We start from the raw sequence: 19,021 nt of genomic DNA on the forward strand, positions 1-19,021 counted from the left end.
ATTCTCAGTGGTAGAAGAGGACAGGACAAGGAGTAATGGTCTCAAGTTGCAGTGGGGGAGGTTTAGGTTGGATATTAGGAAAAACTTTTTCACTAAGAGGGTGGTGAAACACTGGAATGTGTTACCTAGGGAGGTTTTTAAGGTCAGGCTTGACAAGCCCTGGCTGGGATGATTTAATTGGGGATTGGTCCTGCTTTGAGCAGGGGGTTGGACTAGATGACCTCCTGAGGTCCCTTCCAACCCTGATATTCTAAGTACTGACAGTCCTCCAATACCTTCCCACAATTCACTGGGAAAGAATGAGAGCAGTGGTCCCCAACGCAGTGCCCAAGGGCGCCATTTCTTGCCACTCCTGCTTCTCAGCGGCATTTCGATGGCAGGGTGTCTGGCACCCACCAGAGTCTTCTGGGAATAGCAATATGCTATTCCCACAAGAAAGGTTAGGGACCACTAAATCAGAGGCTCAGCTTACAACAGAGCAAAGGACAAGGAGGTAAAGCTCCAGAAGTCTTAACAACCACATGGTTAAGTGCACACCAATGCAGAGAGAGTAATTCAGGTATGGTTTTGCTGTGTGACTGCTCACACTTGAGTGCCAATCATTCAAGTTAACTTTGCAGTGAAGACACACCCTGTATGTCAACTATACCTGCTTGCTTCCATGACAAGTTTTATATCCATTGCCCCCTTCCTACATTTTAAAATTACAACTGCAGAGCCAAATTCAACCCTCACTTCCATGTGCGCAACTCACTTGAAACTTTGGGGATTGCACAGTTGTATCACTAGCTGGAAATTGGCCTGCAGATCTGTCATCGCTGATACACAATTCATTAAGCATCCATGCTTTATTTTCAGATGGCAGATTGAAATTGCAAAGCAGGTAGTTAAAGCCATCTTTTTACTTGCAAACTGAACAAGTTTTATACAGATGCCATATAAGAACAACTGCAAATAGGAAAAAGAAAAGGAGTACTTGTGGCACCTTAGAGACTAACCAATTTATCTGAGCATAAGCTTTCGTGAGCTACAGCTCACTTCATCGGATGCTTTCATCCTTTTCTTTTTGTGAATACAGACTAACACGGCTGCTACTCTGAAACCTGCAAATAGGAAATTTCACAGGTCGTTTACGAGTGAAATCTATCAAACTATTATGACAGCAGTTGCAAACTTGCTCAACTGACAGATCAACCAGAGTCAAGGTATGCTGATTACCTAAATGTCACACATCTGCACTGCAATCTATGCTATTTTTAATCTTATATTTTAGTTTTAAGTGATCTTTCCTCAAATGTAACAGCCAGGTTTCCTAGGTGACACTATCACCTCTGTAAGGTATTTCCTTGTTTTACATATAACCATTGAATTTTAGAATGTATTTTAAAGTCAGCAGCTTTATGAGTTCCAGAAAACACTCAGACAGTGAATAGCAGAATAGGACAATATAGTAAAAGTTAAAGAGGCATCAAGGCTATGAAATGAGAGCACAGCTAGCTAAAGTTCTAGAAATGAGTTAATCCCCTTTAACTGGCTAAGTGTTTTGGTACATTTTAAGAAGGAGGAGTTTCTTGGAGCTGACTAAGCTTTATTATAAGAGGGGATGTTTCTCAAATGAGAATCAAATAGACTTTAAATTCACTCTTATCAAGACTAGTAATGTTACAAAACATAATTTTGTATCAAAAATACATTGGAAACTGGAGGCCCTGTGGACTATGATGTACAATTATTGTTTTTTAAAGGCAGATTAAGTCAAAGTACGGTCTAGGCATTATCACCTCGTAGTAATATGCACATATTAAAAGTGAATTGGCTGTGTAACATCAGGCCTAGAGCTAAAAACCTCATTCCCTACAAAAGGAGATGTATACTAGGGTAGTACCCAATACAAAATATGCCATGGATTTGATACAGAATTATGCTCAGCTTTTGTTTTTAAAAAGTGTTTCTAGCCCTTATGACTAGGGCTGTTGAATTTAATCGCAGTTAACTTGTGTGATTAACTCAAAATTAATCATTATTAAAAAGATTAATCGCACTGTTAAACAATAGAATACCAATTGAAATGTATTAAATATTTTTGGATGTTTTTCTACATTTTCAAATATATTGATTTCAATTACAACACAGAATACAAAATGTACAGTGCTCATTTATATTTTTTATTACAAATATTTGCACTAAAAATTATAAGAAATCCTATTTTTCAGTTCACTTCATACAAGTACTGTAGTGCAGTCTCTATCATGAAAGTGCAACTTACAAATGTAATTTTTTGTTACATTACTGTGCTCAAAAACAGAACAATGTAAAACTTTAGAGCCTACAAGTTCACTCAGTCCTACTTCTTGTTCAGCAAATCGCTAAGAGACAAGTTTGTTTGCATTTACGGGACATAATGCTGGCCGCTTCTTAATTACAATGTCACCTGGAAGTGAGAATAGGCGTTTGTATGGCACTGTTGTAGCTGGCATCAAAAGATATTTACATACCAGATGCGCTCGAGATTTGTATGCCTCTTCATGCTTCAGCCATCATTCCAGAGAACATGCTTCTATGCGGATGACACTCTTTAAAAAATAATGTGTTTATTAAATGTGTGACTGAACTCCTTGGGGGAGAATTTTATGTCTCCTGCTCTGTTTTACCCGCATTCTGCCATATATTTCATGTTACAGCAGTCTTGGATGATGACCCAGCACATGTTGTTCATTTTAAGAACACTTTCACTGCAAATTTGACACCAGTGTGAAATTTCTAAAGATAGCCACAGCACTTGACCCAAGATTTAAGAATCTGAAGTGCCCTCCAAAATCTGAGAAGGATGAGGTGTGGAGCATGTTTTCAGAAGTCTTAAAAGAACAACACTCCAATGCGGAAACTACAGAACTGAACCACCAAAAAAGAAAATCAACCTTCTGATGGTAGCATCTGATTCAGATGATGAAAATGAATATGCATCAGTCCACACTGCTTTGGATCGCTATCCAGCGGAACCCATCATCAGCATGGACGGATGTCCTCTGGAAGGGTGGTTGAAGCATGAAGGGACATCTGAATCTTTAGCGCATCTGGCATGTAAATATCTTGCAATGCCGGCTATAACAATGCCATGCAAACACCTATTGTCACTTTCAGGTGACGTAAACAAGCAGGCAGCATTATCTCCTGCAAATGTAAACAAACTTGTTCAGCCAATCACTCAGACAAACAAGAAATAGGACTGAGTAGACTTGTGGACTCTGAAGTTTTACATTGTTATTTTTGAGTGCAGTTATATTTTTGTACATAATTCTATATTTGTAAATTCAGCTTTCATGTTAGAGATTACACTACATTATTTGTATTGGGTGAATTGAAAAATATTTTTTGTCTGTGCAAATATTTGTAATAAATATACAGTGAGCACTGTACACTTTGTACTGTGTGGTAACTGAAATCATTTGAAAAAGTAGAAAACAACCAAAAACATTTAAATAAATGGTATTCTATTATTCTTTAACAGTGCGATTAATCATGATTAATTTTTTTAATCACTTGACAGCCCTACAAACAATATAAAAAAGCAGAAGAATACGTGAAGAGGAACAAACATGTTGTACCATAAAATAAGAGAACTGAGCGGGGCATAGGAGTTGAAGATGTCAGCCATGAAAGACAAGCACAGCCAAGTAACTGAGGATGAACAAACAACATAAAGAATATTCTGAAGAACTGTGCAACCTGCAGAATGCAGTGGATTAAACTGTCCTGGAGACGCTCCCCAGTACAAATAAGGGAGAGCAGGTGCCGGAATTTTTAGGCGAAATAGCAAAGATCTTTATAGAAAGTTAGGAAAAGGTTCTGGGAAACAACATAACCACAGAGCTGTTCCACAAAAGAAAATGCTAAGTAAATGGGGGGAAAGTGAAAATAGTACCAAATCCATAAAGAGAGAAGACTGAATGCAAGAACTATAGAGGAACCAACTTATTGAGCATACCAGGAAAAGCATTCACTGAGATGCAGCAGAGGACAACGAAAAGATATGTGGATGCAGCGTTTGCGGAGGAATAGGCCAGACTTCAACTAAGAAACTATAATAAAATCAGCTAATTGTGATGAGACATATCAGAGATGTATACAAAACACAACTAAACCTGTTACAACTACTTTATAAACTTCATACAAGCTTTTGATAGTATTTGGCAGAAGGCATTATGGCAAGTTTTGAGAATATATGTATCCCTGAGAAATCAAACTGATAGAAGACATCTACAGCAAGTCAATAAGTGTGGTTACAAAAGACAAGAAGTTGATGGAATCGTTCAGGATGACTGTAGGAGTGAGACAAGGATGCATGCTGTCACCAGATTTGTTCAGCATGGTACTGGAAGCAGTAATGGCTGTAGCATTGAGAGATTAAACGGAAAGAGTTATGTGGAACAACAGAAAATAACCTTAGATTGGCAGATGTTACTAATCTCGTACCATTGACCAATTAAGATTTACAGAGAATTTGTAGAAGGCAGACTAGGAAAACAGAAAATCCAGACTGAAGATCAGTAGAGATTACAAAAATTATGGCAACTGGAAGACACGAGGAAGAGATAAAGATTGAAGTCAAAGACAAAGAACTAGACCAAGGGGAAAAATATGTACCTTGGAGAACTACTATCAAAGAATGGGAATTATGACGACGGCATAAGAAGAATAACTAGCTGCTACTGTACTCAGAAAAGCTGCAAGATCTGGAAGGCTAATGACATGTCAATAGAAATAAAAATTAGTGTATATGAGACAGTGCCATATCAATACCACTGTATGGGTTGGAATGTCTGGAGTATGAGGTAAGCTGAGGAAGGAAAGATGTTGACTGCAGAAATGAACTGGCTGAGAGTTTCAGGACAGCGGAAAATAATTTAAGTTATAAGAAAACAGCTAAGACAAGAAATGACACTGTTGCAAAAGATTCAAGACAGACAACTACAATGCTTTGGACATGTGTCAAAACAGACCTGGAAAGTATAACATATCTGGTGATTCACACCCAGAGTGCAAAGAACTAGAAATAGAGGAAGACTGAGGATGCGCTGGATGAACACAGAAGAAAAAGTTTTAGGAGACTAATTAACCTGTGAAGCGTGTACAAGGCAAAAATAGTTGAAAGACTGAATTCAATGCCATCATTGCTTCTGAGCCGACAGACTGGAATTGAAGAACAAGAGAAATGGCTTGTGCCACAGAGTACATGGGGCCCTGCTATTAGGAAACCTCAAATACGTAAGGGCATGTCTACACAACAAAATTTGATCAACCTAAATTAGATTGATCTACAGCCGCCACAGCAATTAAATCAACTACCCTCCTTCTGCCAGTGGTGCGTGTCTTCACCAAACAGTGCTTCCACTGACTGAAGTGGGGTATTGTGGGGCACTGACAGCTACATGGGGCTCACAGCTGGAGCCCTCAACCCCCCCCAGGACAGAGCACAATTTCACAGCAGGGAGCCTACCACCACTGAAACTGACATTCTTGTCAGTTTCACAGTTGTTATTATTTCACATTTTGTCTTGGGCTCCTGCTGTCAGCCCCTCATCCTGGGGCTAACAGAGTTTGATGGGAATGGGGGGGCACCTGCTGTGAGCCCCGTACTGGGCTGACAGCCAACAGGAGATGTAAGTCATGCAGTGTCTGTTTAAACACTGCATCACCTTAACTACATCGACCTAAGCACTACGCCTCTCGGGGAGGTGGAGTTACTACATCAATGTAGTGGGCAACTTACATTAGCAGGAGCAGCACTGTAATGTAGACGCTTAAGAGTTAGGTCAGTGTAAATAGCCCTACCTCAACCTAACTCTGTAGTGTAAACCAGGCCTAAGCAATACCACCACCTAACTGAGGACTAAAGTCTAGAGAAGAGGTATCTTTGCTTAAACGGCTATAAACAAAGTTGATTCTGTTCTTTTACTCATAAAGCATTGCAGGGTGATGAGCAGTGTACTTGAAGACACTCAGTAATGCAGATTTGTAAGTCCAGTGATTCAACTATAATAGAATTGATCTAATGTTTGTATGAATCCTGGAGATGACGATCATGGCTTAAAGGGGTTGAGCTTAATACCCAAGCTCTCTGAGTCTCAAATTTAGACAAGAAAACCAGTGACAAAAAAATAATTTTTATAACAATAGCATCAAATCTAATAGTTTTAGATGGAGAACATTACACCTCAAGGAAAACAATTAAGCACAGCATGCTGAGAAGGCAATGTTGCCAATGGAAGCCATCAATGTGAATAAATGTCAACCTCCTCAGATGTTAGTCAAAGACAACCCACACCAGGGTCGCTGACACTTGAGCCCTAGTGTCTAAGACACCCTTCCTCCTCATCGGAAAGAGGCTCTGACAACTCAAAAGCAACTTTATCTACACAGCTAGAAGAGTCTGAGAAAGGCAGTGTTGTAGGGAGCTACTTCAGCGCACCACCAAACTAGGGAAACTAGGGAAAGAATACAGAAATATTGCCAAAGCCACGAGGTCTAGAACCAGCCTGAGCAGCTGCAGTTCCAGTAGAAGCAGCACCTTAGCTGACTGCCATCAGAAATTAAGTGAAACAATGTTCTGGGGTACCCAATCCTCGCAACTGGTCTCAAAATGAGGCCAGCCTGCTTGTATTTTAAAGGGCCAAAAATCTTTGAGACCTAAGGCAGATCCAGCTTCTCCATTAGCATCTGGAGAATAATAATTTTCCTAAAAGTCTGCCTGTGGTAAGATAGATCAATAAGCAAGGCTAAAGTACACTCCTGGGGGAATTCTGTGCCACTGCATAACTTGTGCAGAATTAATGTTCTGCACAGAATTTTGTTGTTCCCCATAGAACTGGTGCTGCAGAGCTCCTGGCTGCCACTAGGGGCCATTGAACCCAGCAGAGTCCAGCTCACAAATACAGGACACTGCTGGGGTAGAGGGGAGGGAAGGGTGCTGGGCAGCTGTGGTTCCTGGCACATCCTGAAGGAAGAAGGCACCATGCAGGAAACTCCATACAAGCCCGAGACTCAGCATTAGGATGTTTTTCCCTTGAATCCTTAGGCTCTGTGCAGTAGGGGCTGTGGGTGTCTGGACTTGGGCCTACCCCACAGCTGGGCTCTGGGGGGTGGGTGTCTGGTCTTGGGGGCACCCTGCAGCTGGGCTCTGGGGGTGCAGGTGTCTGGGGGGTAGAAGGTGTCGGTGTCTGGGCTGGGGCATGGCACCCTGCAGCTGGGCTCGGGGGTAAGGGGTGTAGGTGCCTGGGCAACCTGCAGCAGGGCTCTGGGGGGCAACTGATGCAGATGTGTGAGCCAAGGAGTGCCCTGCAGCTGGGCAAGGGGATGTGCATGTCTGAGACCAGAGGGGCAGAGTTTTCCCCCTAAAATATGCCCAGGTGGCACATGTGAAAACACCCAAACTGAGGCACCCAACAAAAGCATAACAGAGAAACAGGAACTGGGTTGTCATAGAGGCTTCTTTAACTCTCTACTTCCGGGGGAATTGGGTTTTCTTGTCTCTATTGTTACAGACATACTTGCTGACAGGTATTTGAAATAAATTACCAAAATAATTGAAAATGGTGAGATAGTGTTATTCTGACAAAATATGCAGAAATTTAAAATATTGGGCACAGAATTTTAAATTTTTTGGCACAGGATTCCCCCAGGAGTAAAAATAGTCCTCAGTCAATAGAAAAGGTTCTTTGGCAGATATTTACAGCCAGCATATAGGAGTGTTTTATGCAAGGTGAGAGGGTTCTATCTTGCTCCTGCCTAAAATTGCTTCCCTGGCAGCAGCAGAAGCAGGCTGACCTGATTATATACTTCTTTGAGTATATGTCCCTATGGGTGTTCTGCCATAGCATGTGTGTGCACTATCAATCAGAGAACATAGAATCTGCAGGCCTGTGCAGAGGAGTGCCTCTTACCTCCAAACGAGGGCATATAAGGAGGTGCGGACCACTGCCACCCAGTTCCTTCCCAACTGCCTATGGCTTGAAACAGAGTGGTTGCATGTCTGTTGATTCTCAGCTTCCTGCCTTTGTTAGTATATCATTTTAGTCTTCACTTTTTCCATTTACTTTATTTAGAAGGGTCCCTCCCCCAGCTTCTTTTACTGGTCCATTATCACCCAGGGTTATGCCCTGGCATGGGTCTTTTCCTATTGGTGACTAGCATTCAAGCTGAGGCCAGCTACATTCAGGAACACTAGAGACTTAAATGTCATCCTCTGTTGCTGGAAACTCTTCAGAAGAGGAGCAGCTCTAACTGCCCACTACTACTTTGCTCTTGCTTGAGATGCAGTGTGCATACCATTAAGAACAGGAAAAATGTCTACACTGCTTCTGGAGAAGACAGGAAGCAGTAAGAGGAAAAACACAGAATGGCATTAGCCCTTCTGCAGAAGAAGAGAAGGGGAACAAGTTCTACCCCCTCTCAGCAGCTAGGAGTGGTCAGGGACACTTAGGCCTCCATACCAGGCCGCTGCATTTAGACCTGGCTTTAAGAATAGGGCAGGGAGAGGACATTGATATTTTCACGGGACTAGCCCTATTAGAGCAAACCTTATTAATAATATACTAATCTAAAGGGTACAAAATAAGGGCTTGAATACAAAAGATGCTGACAATATAAAAAGATTACAAGTGATTAATTTCCCATTTCAATTTATTTTCAGTGTGTATAACAAATGCAAGAAGAGAAATTATTTTTTCCATTTAATGTCATTAAAGCAACACTTTCATCTTGAATGTTAAGTATCCAAGTTGGATAGAAGTCCCTTTAATAGCATGCCTAGTGTTCTTTCTTGGAAGTGTTTTTTTTGTCGTTTGTTTTTTAATGAAGTTACTTTCAGGAAGAGAGACTGGGTGGGCTCAAGAACAGCAAAGTGGGCTCCCCTCTCTATGCACATGTGTCTGCCTGCTCTTCAGCAGCAGCGTAACTCCGCTCTGGGAATTGCAGAGGAGTCCCTGCAAGTAAAGAATTCCCCACTCCTTTCCTCCCCACGACCCCACCCACTAATCCCTGCTTCATATAGGGATCTGGAGGCTTCTCTCTGTGAACTCCCTGCTTCAGAGAGAGAAGAGGGCTTCCAGGCCTTCATGGACTTCTGTTACTCCCCAGCCCCATTCATGAGGATAGTGACTGAAGAAAGGGATTGTGTGAAACCCAATGTTTCAGTCCTGTTGAAGAATCTAGGGAGTACATGGAGCTCCCCATCCCCTTGCTCAGGAACTTGGAGAGGAAGAGGTTCTTCACTTTGGAGGAAGCCCCAAGTACCAAAGAGTTTTAGAAGTAGGAATAAATAGCTCCTAATCCAATTTTAAAAGATTAGCTGAATCACTAGATTATTAATGTAGTCTGTACAAAGCTGAGTATGAACGAATATGACTGTTTTCTACTTTATTATCAGCCTTACGATTTTTAGCAGGACTGGAAGATCAGAGTTGCAAGCAGACAAAGGAACAGCAGGAGTCTTCAACAGTTGTTCAATGTGACCAGTAAAGGATTTTAAAAGAGGATGCGTATCCCCTTTGCTCTTTGTGTTTAAGAAACAAGACTGAAATGAGGTTTTCTGCTGTGTATTTTTCTAAATTTCTTGATTTGTACCCAAGAAAAATCAGGAACATTAAGTCTATTCTTCCCTATTGTGCTGGAAGACTTCAGAGATGTTTATTGTCAGCTCTCACACCTTAACTGGAGGGAGAAATAAATCAACAAGATACATCTTTCTTACAAATGTTTATGGTGTTAAATGAATTAAAACAAAGTTGAATCTCTTGCCCTCAATTACTCAGCTTGCAGTGATTTAGATTTGTGGCTGTGCCCAAGATGTACTTGGTACATGTCCTTTGTAATGTTAATTTTACAAGTTGAAGTAACCATAAAATATTCCAGGGTAGACATGACCTGGTGCTCTAATATTTGAAAAGAATCAGAAAAAAAACAAAACAGCCTTTTTGAATGAAGCTGGGCATTTTTTATACTTGAAAGAAACAAAACAGGACCCAAGACCAATATCCTCCCACCCTGGAAGGTCTAATTTTTTTTCTCATTTAATATGACTTAATACTTCCACTTTTTGTCAGAATCAGAGACCCAATCATAATAGTAGAGCACAGACTGCTTCTAAAACTAAGTGTTCCCTGTGTGTCTTCCCGTAGTACTGATCTTCATGTCCTGATAGGCACCATTCAGATGCCTTCCTTGGTCTGACCCAGTATGGCCATTCTTATGTTCCTTACTACAATTGTAGCCTCAGGAGATTACACAGCTTCTCAATTCACATTAATCAAAGTTTTAAAATACATTCCAATCTTTTTAAATCTGCTTTAAAAAAATTTTTAATTTAAGATAAAGTCAGTAGGTTTCCTTTAAAAAAACAGGCCTCATTGGAAAGTGGCATCATGGGACTCAATGTCATCTTAGTGATTTTTATACATATTACTAAAACTTTTACAAGTTACAATAATTTTACAGGTACCCACCCTGCAAACCTTGCCTGAGCTCTGAAACTCAAGTTATGTTCTGCCTTCTCATGCATAAATCGCTAGTAGTAGAGGTTCTGCAGGCAATGAGTAGCCCTATGGCTTAACAACTGTAATTTTGTACTCAGTTCTGTTGAGAATGCAGAAGGAATTGAATCCAACTTACACTCCGAGTTGTGCTGACTACAGGACTAACAGAACTACAAACTTAGCAACTAGTTTAAGCAGACCCAATTCCAAATGCACAAAAAGAGAGCTGCTGAGTACCCTGATAACATTCTTACCCAATGATTTTCACGGTAAAACCGCATTTTAAAAATGGGAGGCCATTTGTTCATATTTGCAACTTACAGGAGACATACTCAGCAACATTACTAAAAAATTTTAAAATGAGACTTATATTACAAAATAATTCCTTAAACGTTTTTGGCCCAAATGCTGTCAACTAGAGTCAGAGTAGGTATATTGTGACCAAATATAAAAACCATCATAATATCTTCTGATACTAAAATATTTTGGACTTTTTTTAAGTAAGACAAGATACTTTACATTTACATATTACAACCATCAGAAATTAAAACTAACTAATCTAGTAATTTGCATTTCACTAGACTGATGAATTTCAGTTTTAGGTTATCATACACTAGCAAAATACATACTCCAAATTTAAACCATCAAATGGAAATGTTTTAATAAAAGGCTTGTTGAAAACATTTCAAAAATTCTCATTCATATTAGGTTTTCTAATATTAAAACCTAAATATTGTGTCTAATTTACTTAGCTATGTACTTAGGGTAACTAAAGTGTTAATAAAGAAGCTATCAAAGAACGATGGTGCTTACTCTGAAATATAGAAAACCCAAATATCATCTTTTCAGTGTTGAAAACATTAGCTTTCTATTAAAGATGTGTTTTCAAACTAGTAGTGCAAAACAAATATCCTAAGAATTTAACCAGATTTTACTTACCTATTAGAATGCTGCAATATACAGTGGTCCTCACATAGATTACCCTTAACATCTGTAAAAAAGAACCAAAACCAATCACTACACTAAGCTAGAAACATGCAAGAACCAATACACTGAAATATATTTCTGCATACGAAGATGGATTTATAGTTCATGAAGAAGGTTCCTACACACTTCAGTGATGAAGAGCAATCTCTGTGCCTCAGTTCTCCCATCTGTAGAACAGGAGTCATATTTTCTTCCTTTGTAAAAGCTGTGGCAGATCCACCCCCAGAAACCTCCCCCAGATGCAAGAAGCTCAGCATCCTTCCCTGCTTCCTGCCCCCACCACTCCTCAACTGTGGGGTGAGGAGTCACCGTACAGGGAGCTGCTCCCCAATCCACCCAACTCCCTTGCATCTGGACCTCCCATACCCAGATACCCCTGCCACGCCTCAGCAGGTACATCCAGAACCCCCCTAGCCCTCCATACCCAAACCCCACCCCATTGAACCTCAACCCCTGCATCTGGAGCCCTCTGCACCCAGACCCCCTGCCTCCAAACCCCCATCCCTGCACCCAGACCGCCCCCCACTGAGCTCCTTGCACTCAAACCCCAACTCTGATGTCCCTTCCCCTGCACCACCCTGAGCCCCCACACCACTGACCCCCAACTAGTTGTACCCAGACCCCTGCCCCACCAAGCCCCATTCTCCCAGCAACCAGACCCCACCGCTGAGCCCCAACCAGCTTCACCTGGAAGCCTTTGCAGAGTCCCATTGCCCCTGCACCTGGAACCTCCCTCTCCCCACCCCGAGCCTCTGTGCATCCACACCTACACCCCCCACTGAGCTGCCTGCACCCAGATTGTCCCACACAGAATACTCTCACCCCACACCTAGATTCCCCCCACACTTGGATCCTGCCTGGTTGAGCCTGCCTGCCCCACCCCTGGTGTGCCTGGAGCAGAGGGGCAGGGGTCCCAGAGCATTTCTTGGGCAGATCCAGGCCCTGTGCTGTGTCAGGATCGGGTGCAGCCTCACCACCGAGTCTGTGTCCCAGGGGTGGGGGGAGCAGTTGGGTGATCTTCCACCTTCAGCAAGCCAGTGGCCTGTGCTCCCCACTGCCATGCCAGAACCTCTGCATTTATTTGTTGACAAAACTTGCAAAATTTTAAAATATTGTGGAGAGAATTTTTAATTTTTGGTGCAGAATTTCCTCAGGAGTACTACAGTAACTCCCCACTTAACATCCTCTCGCTTAACATTGTTTCTATCTTACATCCCTGCTCAATTACAGAACGTGCTTCATTTAAAGTTGTGCAATGCTTCACAAAAACGTCCTCTGGCTGCCTGCTTTGTCCACAGCAAACAGCCCTCCTCTCAGCTCCTCTACGCCCGCCCCCACAGTGCTTCCCACCCGCCTGCAGACCGCATGGATCAGCGCCTTCTCCCTCCTTCCCCCCACCTCCTGCCCATGGCAATCAGCTGGCTTGCAGCAGCCACCACGTAGCCAGGTGGAGAGATCCCAAAAAAAAAAAAAAAAAAAAAAGGCGCCACCCACTGTGTCGCATTTACTCACCCAGTGGCGCTCAGGCGGCGGGCCCTCACTCACTCCGGGTGTCTTCGGCCGCACTGAAGGTCCCGCCGAAGACCCAGAGCACCGCTGGATGAGTAAAAGCGCCGCAGCGGGTGGCGCCTTTTTTTTTTTTGGATCACTCCTCCTGTTCCCTCAATAGGTGAAAATTTAAAAGGCGCCAAGGCATTGACAAGGCACCACCTGTGCTCAATGGGGGAGCGCCGCTGCCCCGCTCCCCCCCAGCTACGCTTGCGGTGTTCAGGATGGAGGGGGGAGGAGCAAGGATGCGGTGTGCCTCCTGCCTCCCTCCCCTGCCTCCTACCTGCGGAAATCAGCTGGTATGCAGCATTCAGGAGGCAGGGGAGGGAAGGGGAGCCTGTGCACTGTGTCCTTGCTCCTCTCACCTGCCTCCTGAATGCTGCAAGCCAGCTGATTGCTGCGGGCAGGGGAAGGAGCTAGGACATGGCGTGAGGAGTAAATGGGAAGGGGGGGAGAAGAAGCGGGTTAAGGGTGGGGGCTTGGGGGATGAGGTGGAGTGGGCAGGCCAGCCAAGGGTTAAGCCCCCTGCCTCTGGTGCTTGCAGAGTAGGGGAAGCTGCCACTGTGCTTCTCCTAGCCTACAGCACCTTCAGCCTCCTTGCCTGCCTCATTGTCTCCAGTGCCTGTGGGCTGTGCCTGTGTGGGATAAGGCGGGGGCACCTCCCCACTATAATACTAGATGGCAAAAAAAAAATTCCCTGGAACCTAACCCCCCCCCCTCATTTACATTCATTTTTATGAGGAAATTGGATTCGCTTAACATAGTTTCACTTAAAATTGCATTTTTCAGGAATATAACTACAACATTAAGCGAGGAGTTACTGTACTTGTATTCTCACAGCATCTCGCAGCTCCAGTGACAGACCACCACCTCACGGCACTAGCTGATGTACAACACAGAACAAAGAGGCAGCCCTGCAGGCCCAAGGAGTTTATAATCTAAGTATAAAACAAGAGACAACAGACGGATACTACAGGCAGACTAGCAAATGAGTCCAAGAAAACCAGGAGACAGCATTGGTCAGCATGAAAGGCAGCTGTCTCAGCACGTCAGCAGGGAGTGTTTTCTTACCCAAATAGTTAAATGTGCAATCCTTAATGCGGGCTCTGGTAGACTGGTACACAGCTGCCTTATAATGTTGACTTTTATTCTCTTCAGTTTACTGGAATAAGCTGCCCTGGCACAAGGCACCTCTGTACCCAGATAACTGCATCTACACAAGGAAGTGACCCTGCTTCGACTACATTCGTTTCACACCGATGCCCTTAAAGTAACTGCACAGACCAGCCCTCACACGACCAGGGAAGTATGTACAACACAGAGCCACGCACCACCCCGTCCCGCATCACACAAAACCCGTTTCCCCCCCCCCCCACCCCGGCTCACTGGGGCTTTCCACGGTGCGGCCTGGCTCACCCAGGGCGGCAGGCGACAGCCTGAGCGGGGCTTTCACGCCAGCCGCGAGCTCAGCCCCTTGGCAGGGAGGAGAGCGGCTAAGCCGGGTACGAGCTGACAGCCCGGCAGCGGCCAGACCCGCCGCTCGCCCGCACCCGCGGGACGCGCCGCCGGGAGCCGCAGCGCACCCGCGGGCGAGGGCCGGGCTCCGCACAGGAGCGGGTCGCGCCCGGCGGGCTCTGCACGGGAAGGAGGCGGACCCTGGGCCGAGCTCTGCCACCAGCCCCCTCCCCCGGGCGGGTTCGGGCAGGCCCGGCCCGGCCCGGCCCATCCCCCCGTTACAGGGATTGGCCCCGTTCCCGCGCGACCCCCCGCCCGGCCTCTCCACAGCCCCCGCGGGGGGAGGGGCGGGTACCTGGCTTGTACCAGCGCGTGAAGTACCGCTCCGTCACCCCCGGCGTCACCGCCGCCGCCATTCCCGCTCCCACCTGGCGGCGGGCACCGCCCCCTCCAGTCACGGGGTCACCGCGAGCCAATCAGCGCGCGAGTCCCTTCCTGGATTGCGTCCAGGCGGCGGCGGCGGGAGGGGCTCCTGCCCGTAGGCGGGAAGAGCCGCCCCTCGCTCGGCGCCGCTGAGACACGTGCGATGGGCGGTGACCTGCCAGCACGTGGCTTCTCACCCGCAGCCGCGAGAACGGCTCGCGCTCCCCGCTGGGCGGTTACGCGCCTGCTCCAAGCTCATTCCCGCCCTGCCGGCGGCGCGTAACCGGCCTGAGCAGTTAAACAGCGCGCCACGAGGGGCCTGAGCGGAAATCCCTGTCGGCTGCCGCGTTCTCCATGAATCGGGGCCTGGGGAGAGACCCTCTCGGAACAGGCGCCCTTGGGATAGCCTCCCGTGCACGTGCGTGTTCCGCACAGACACGCCCAGCCCCTGTGCACACTGGGTGCGTGTCACGCACAGCCCCACACAAGGGTGGGTGTGCGTGATGCTAATGCACAGTCACACAGCGTACACACACACTGGGTGCGTGTCACGCACAGTCACACGCGCCGGTATGCGTAGGGCCCTACCAAATTCATGGCCATGAAAAACGCATCATAGAGTCAGGGCTGGATTAAGGTTATGAGGGGTCTAAGGTTAACGGGAGGGAAGAGCCTAAGTATGAAATTACATATTGCAAAAAAAAAATAATGAAGTCATCAAACGTTTCTCTAGATGCATATTTACATATTATTTATTTATGTAAAATTAACAAGTGTATTCTAATCTCGCTACACTCAGTCCTTCAAACAGATACTTCTGAGTAAGAGGTAGCATGAAGGATGCTACATTGCCCTTCTCTTAGGCAGAGGTGAAAGTAAGCCAGCAGCTGGAGCCCCAGGCCCTTTAAATCGCTGCCTGAGCCCAGGGTAGCGGTGGTGGCCTGGAGCTCCAGTGGCTATTTAAAGAGCCGGAGCCCCAGGCCCTTTAAATCACTGCCGGAGCCGTGGGGAAGTGGTGATGGCAGGGAGCCCTGGGCCATTTAAATCACCACCTGGCCGCGCTGAAGGGCTGGCTACAGGAGTCTAGCCACAGCCCCGCCTCTTCTGCCCGAGAGTCCACCCCCACCTTGCTCAGAACCTCGGCTGCTGTGCGTCCCTTAAGTTATTTTCACCCCTGCTCTTAGACCTCCTTCTTCCTAGGTAGTGGAGTGCTAGTCATACATACGCTGGGTACATGTGAAGTTGTGCACAGCACACACACTATGTTCATGTAATGTACAGTCCCACACAGCATACACACACTGGGTTCATGTCACATAGAGTCGCACACCGTACACGCACTATGCTGTCACACATAATGTACATGCTACAAACAATGTATAGACTACAGAGCATGTACACACTCAACTACACATAGTGTACACACACAATACAGACTGTACACTACACACAGCATATACACCCTGTACACATACAAATATACAGTAAATACATATACAGTGTGCACACCAGACACAGCATATACATCCAAAATGTAACACTGTACAATGTGTGTGTGTGTGTGTGTGTGCAATGAAGGAGTACTGCAGAAAAGGACCAGGGGGTTATAGTAGATCACAAACTAACCGTGTCAGCAATGTAACACTGTTGCAAAAAAAAAGTGAACATCACTATGGGATATATTAGCAAGACTGTTGCAAGCAAGACACCAGAAGTATTTCTTCCACTCTGCTCAGCACTGATAAGGCCTTAGCGAATACTGTGTGCAGTTCTGGGCACCACTTTGCGGAAAGGATGTGAACAAATCGGAGAAAGTCCAGAAGAGAGGAACGGAATCATTAAAGCTCTAGAAAACATGACCTGTGAGAAAAGATTGACAAAACTTGGGGGGGGGGGGGTTTAGTCTGGAGACGAGAAAACAGACAGGGGACAGGATAGCAGTCTTTAAATACATAAAAAGTTGTTATAAAGAGAAGGATGATAAATTGTTCTTACCCACTGGGGACAGGATAAAAAGTAATAGCTTTAAATTGAAGCAAGGGAGATTTAGGTTAAATATTAGGAAAAATGTCCTAATTGTAAGGATTTTTAAGCACTGGAACACATTACCTAGGGAGGTTGTGGAATCTCCATTATTGGAGATTTTTTTAGAACAGGTTGGACAAACATTTGTCAGGAATGCTCTAGGTAATACTTAGTCCTGTGTGTCAGTGTAAGGACTGGACTAGATGACCTATTGAGGTCCCTTACAGATCTATATTTCTGTGAGTCTAGAATGTAAGCGCAATGTATGCACTGTTCACACAGTGTACACACTATTCCCACTCACAAGATATGCACACAATGTGCACACTATACACACAATGTTCACAGAATGTACATTCATATGCAGTGTACACAGAGCAAATACAATCCCTCCAGAGATATTTGCAGTAACCTGGATTGGTTCCCCCTGGCGCTCCCAATGCTGTCAACTCCAAGTTGCTCCAGTTCCTAGCTTCTATTTGCACTATTATGTGGTGGATGAAACAATAATAATTGTGTGGCCATCTAGACAGGGGTGACCATGCTCAGCGATCAGTAACCTGGGATCATGAGGCAGCCCTGCCTGCTTGACCTCTTTGAACAGTCACAGACCAAGTGGCCCATGGGGTGAGGTGGATATGATGCTCTTTGTAACATGTCATTGATGTGTCACAAAACCTGACTGGAAAAGTGAATTCAGACCAGCCTGTACGCAGGCATTGTCATGTGAATATGGCCTGCTGATTGGCTCTAGGCAAAAGGGAGCACACAGTGAGAAGTGCTGCATTTTATTGTGTTGGTGCCCACTGCAAGGGTGGACGTCATGTTTTCACTCCTTCTTGATAAGGGAAGGGGAATAGCCTGTCCATGAGACTCATAGACCCTATTCACATCTGATGAACTTAAAAACACCATTGAGGACACTTGCAGTCACTAGTCTTTTTTTTCCCCCTGCTACACCTTCATCGTGTTAACTTGACATATCTTCTATCTCACAGATTTTATTATGTAATCCTATAGGCCTTAGATGCATTATCTTTTATAATTAGCTGATGGTAGGGCCTCTGCTTTGTTTTTCTCCACACAATCTCCTTAGCTACAGTCTTCTTATCATCTGAAATGGGAAGGGGTATTTGGCTGAGTAAATTTGCTGAAGGAAAATTGGTCAGTTGCATGATTTGTGGTACAACAGAACCACTAACCCAGGAACCTATCCTTGCAACAAAGTCCATTGCCAACTGTGTCCACATATCTATTCAGGGGACACCATCATAGGGCCTAATCACATCAGCCACACTATCAGAAGCTCATTCACCTGCACATCTACCAATGTGATGTGTGCCATCATGTGCCAGCAATGCCCCTCTGCCATGTACATTGGCCAAACTGGACAGTCTCTTCGTAAAAGAATAAATGGACACAAATCAGATGTCAAGAATTATAACATTCAAACACCAGTCGGAGAACACTTCAGTCTCTCTGGTCACTTGATTACAGACCTAAAAGTGGCAATTCTTCAACAAAAAAACTTCAAAAACAGACTCCAACGAGAGACTGCTGAATTGGAATTAAATTGCAAACTGGACACAATTAACTTAGGCTTGAATAAAGACTGGGAGTGGATGGGGTCATTACACAAAGCAAAACTATTTCCCCATGTTTATATGTTTATTCCCTCCCCCTGCCCCACTGTTCCTCAGACATTCTTGTCAACTGCTGGAAATGGCCCACATTGATTATCACTACAAAAGGTTCCCCCCCACCCCTGCTTTCCTGCTGGTAATAGCTCACCTTACGTGATAACTCTGGTTACAGTGTGTATGGTAACACCCATTGTTTCATGTTCTCTATGTATATAAATCTCCCCACTGTATTTTCCACTGAATGCATCCAATGAAGTGAGCTGTAGCTCACGAAAGCGTATGCTCAAATAAATTTGTTAGTCTCTAAGGTGCCACAGGTACTCCTTTTCTTAAAGCTTATACTGTATTCAGTAGATGCTGAAAAAAGATTACGTGAAGAAGAGCAGAGGAGAGGAAATGTATGACAGAACA

General features: G+C 44.8%; 1 protein-coding gene across 4 annotated transcripts in view; it reads right to left on the reverse strand.

Annotated features, from left to right (window-relative positions):
• Positions 1–14,976, reverse strand: part of ABITRAM (actin binding transcription modulator) — a 46,948-nt gene extending 31,972 nt beyond the window's left edge. For all 4 annotated transcript variants that reach the window (XR_013345240.1, XM_077810847.1, XM_077810846.1 and 1 more), the window contains exons 1-2: positions 14,875–14,976; positions 11,469–11,520 (exon numbers count right to left, since the gene is read on the reverse strand). Coding sequence is in view for 3 of the 4 variants with exons in the window: in XM_077810847.1 (XP_077666973.1) it covers positions 11,469–11,520; positions 14,875–14,935 (113 nt within the window). In the remaining variant the exon portion in view is untranslated. The remainder of the gene's footprint in view (positions 1–11,468; positions 11,521–14,874) is intronic.
• Positions 14,977–19,021: the final 4,045 nt, after the last annotated feature.

This window comes from Eretmochelys imbricata, chromosome 2, assembly GCF_965152235.1.
Source record: "Eretmochelys imbricata isolate rEreImb1 chromosome 2, rEreImb1.hap1, whole genome shotgun sequence".
Lineage (NCBI taxonomy): Eukaryota > Metazoa > Chordata > Testudines > Cheloniidae > Eretmochelys > Eretmochelys imbricata.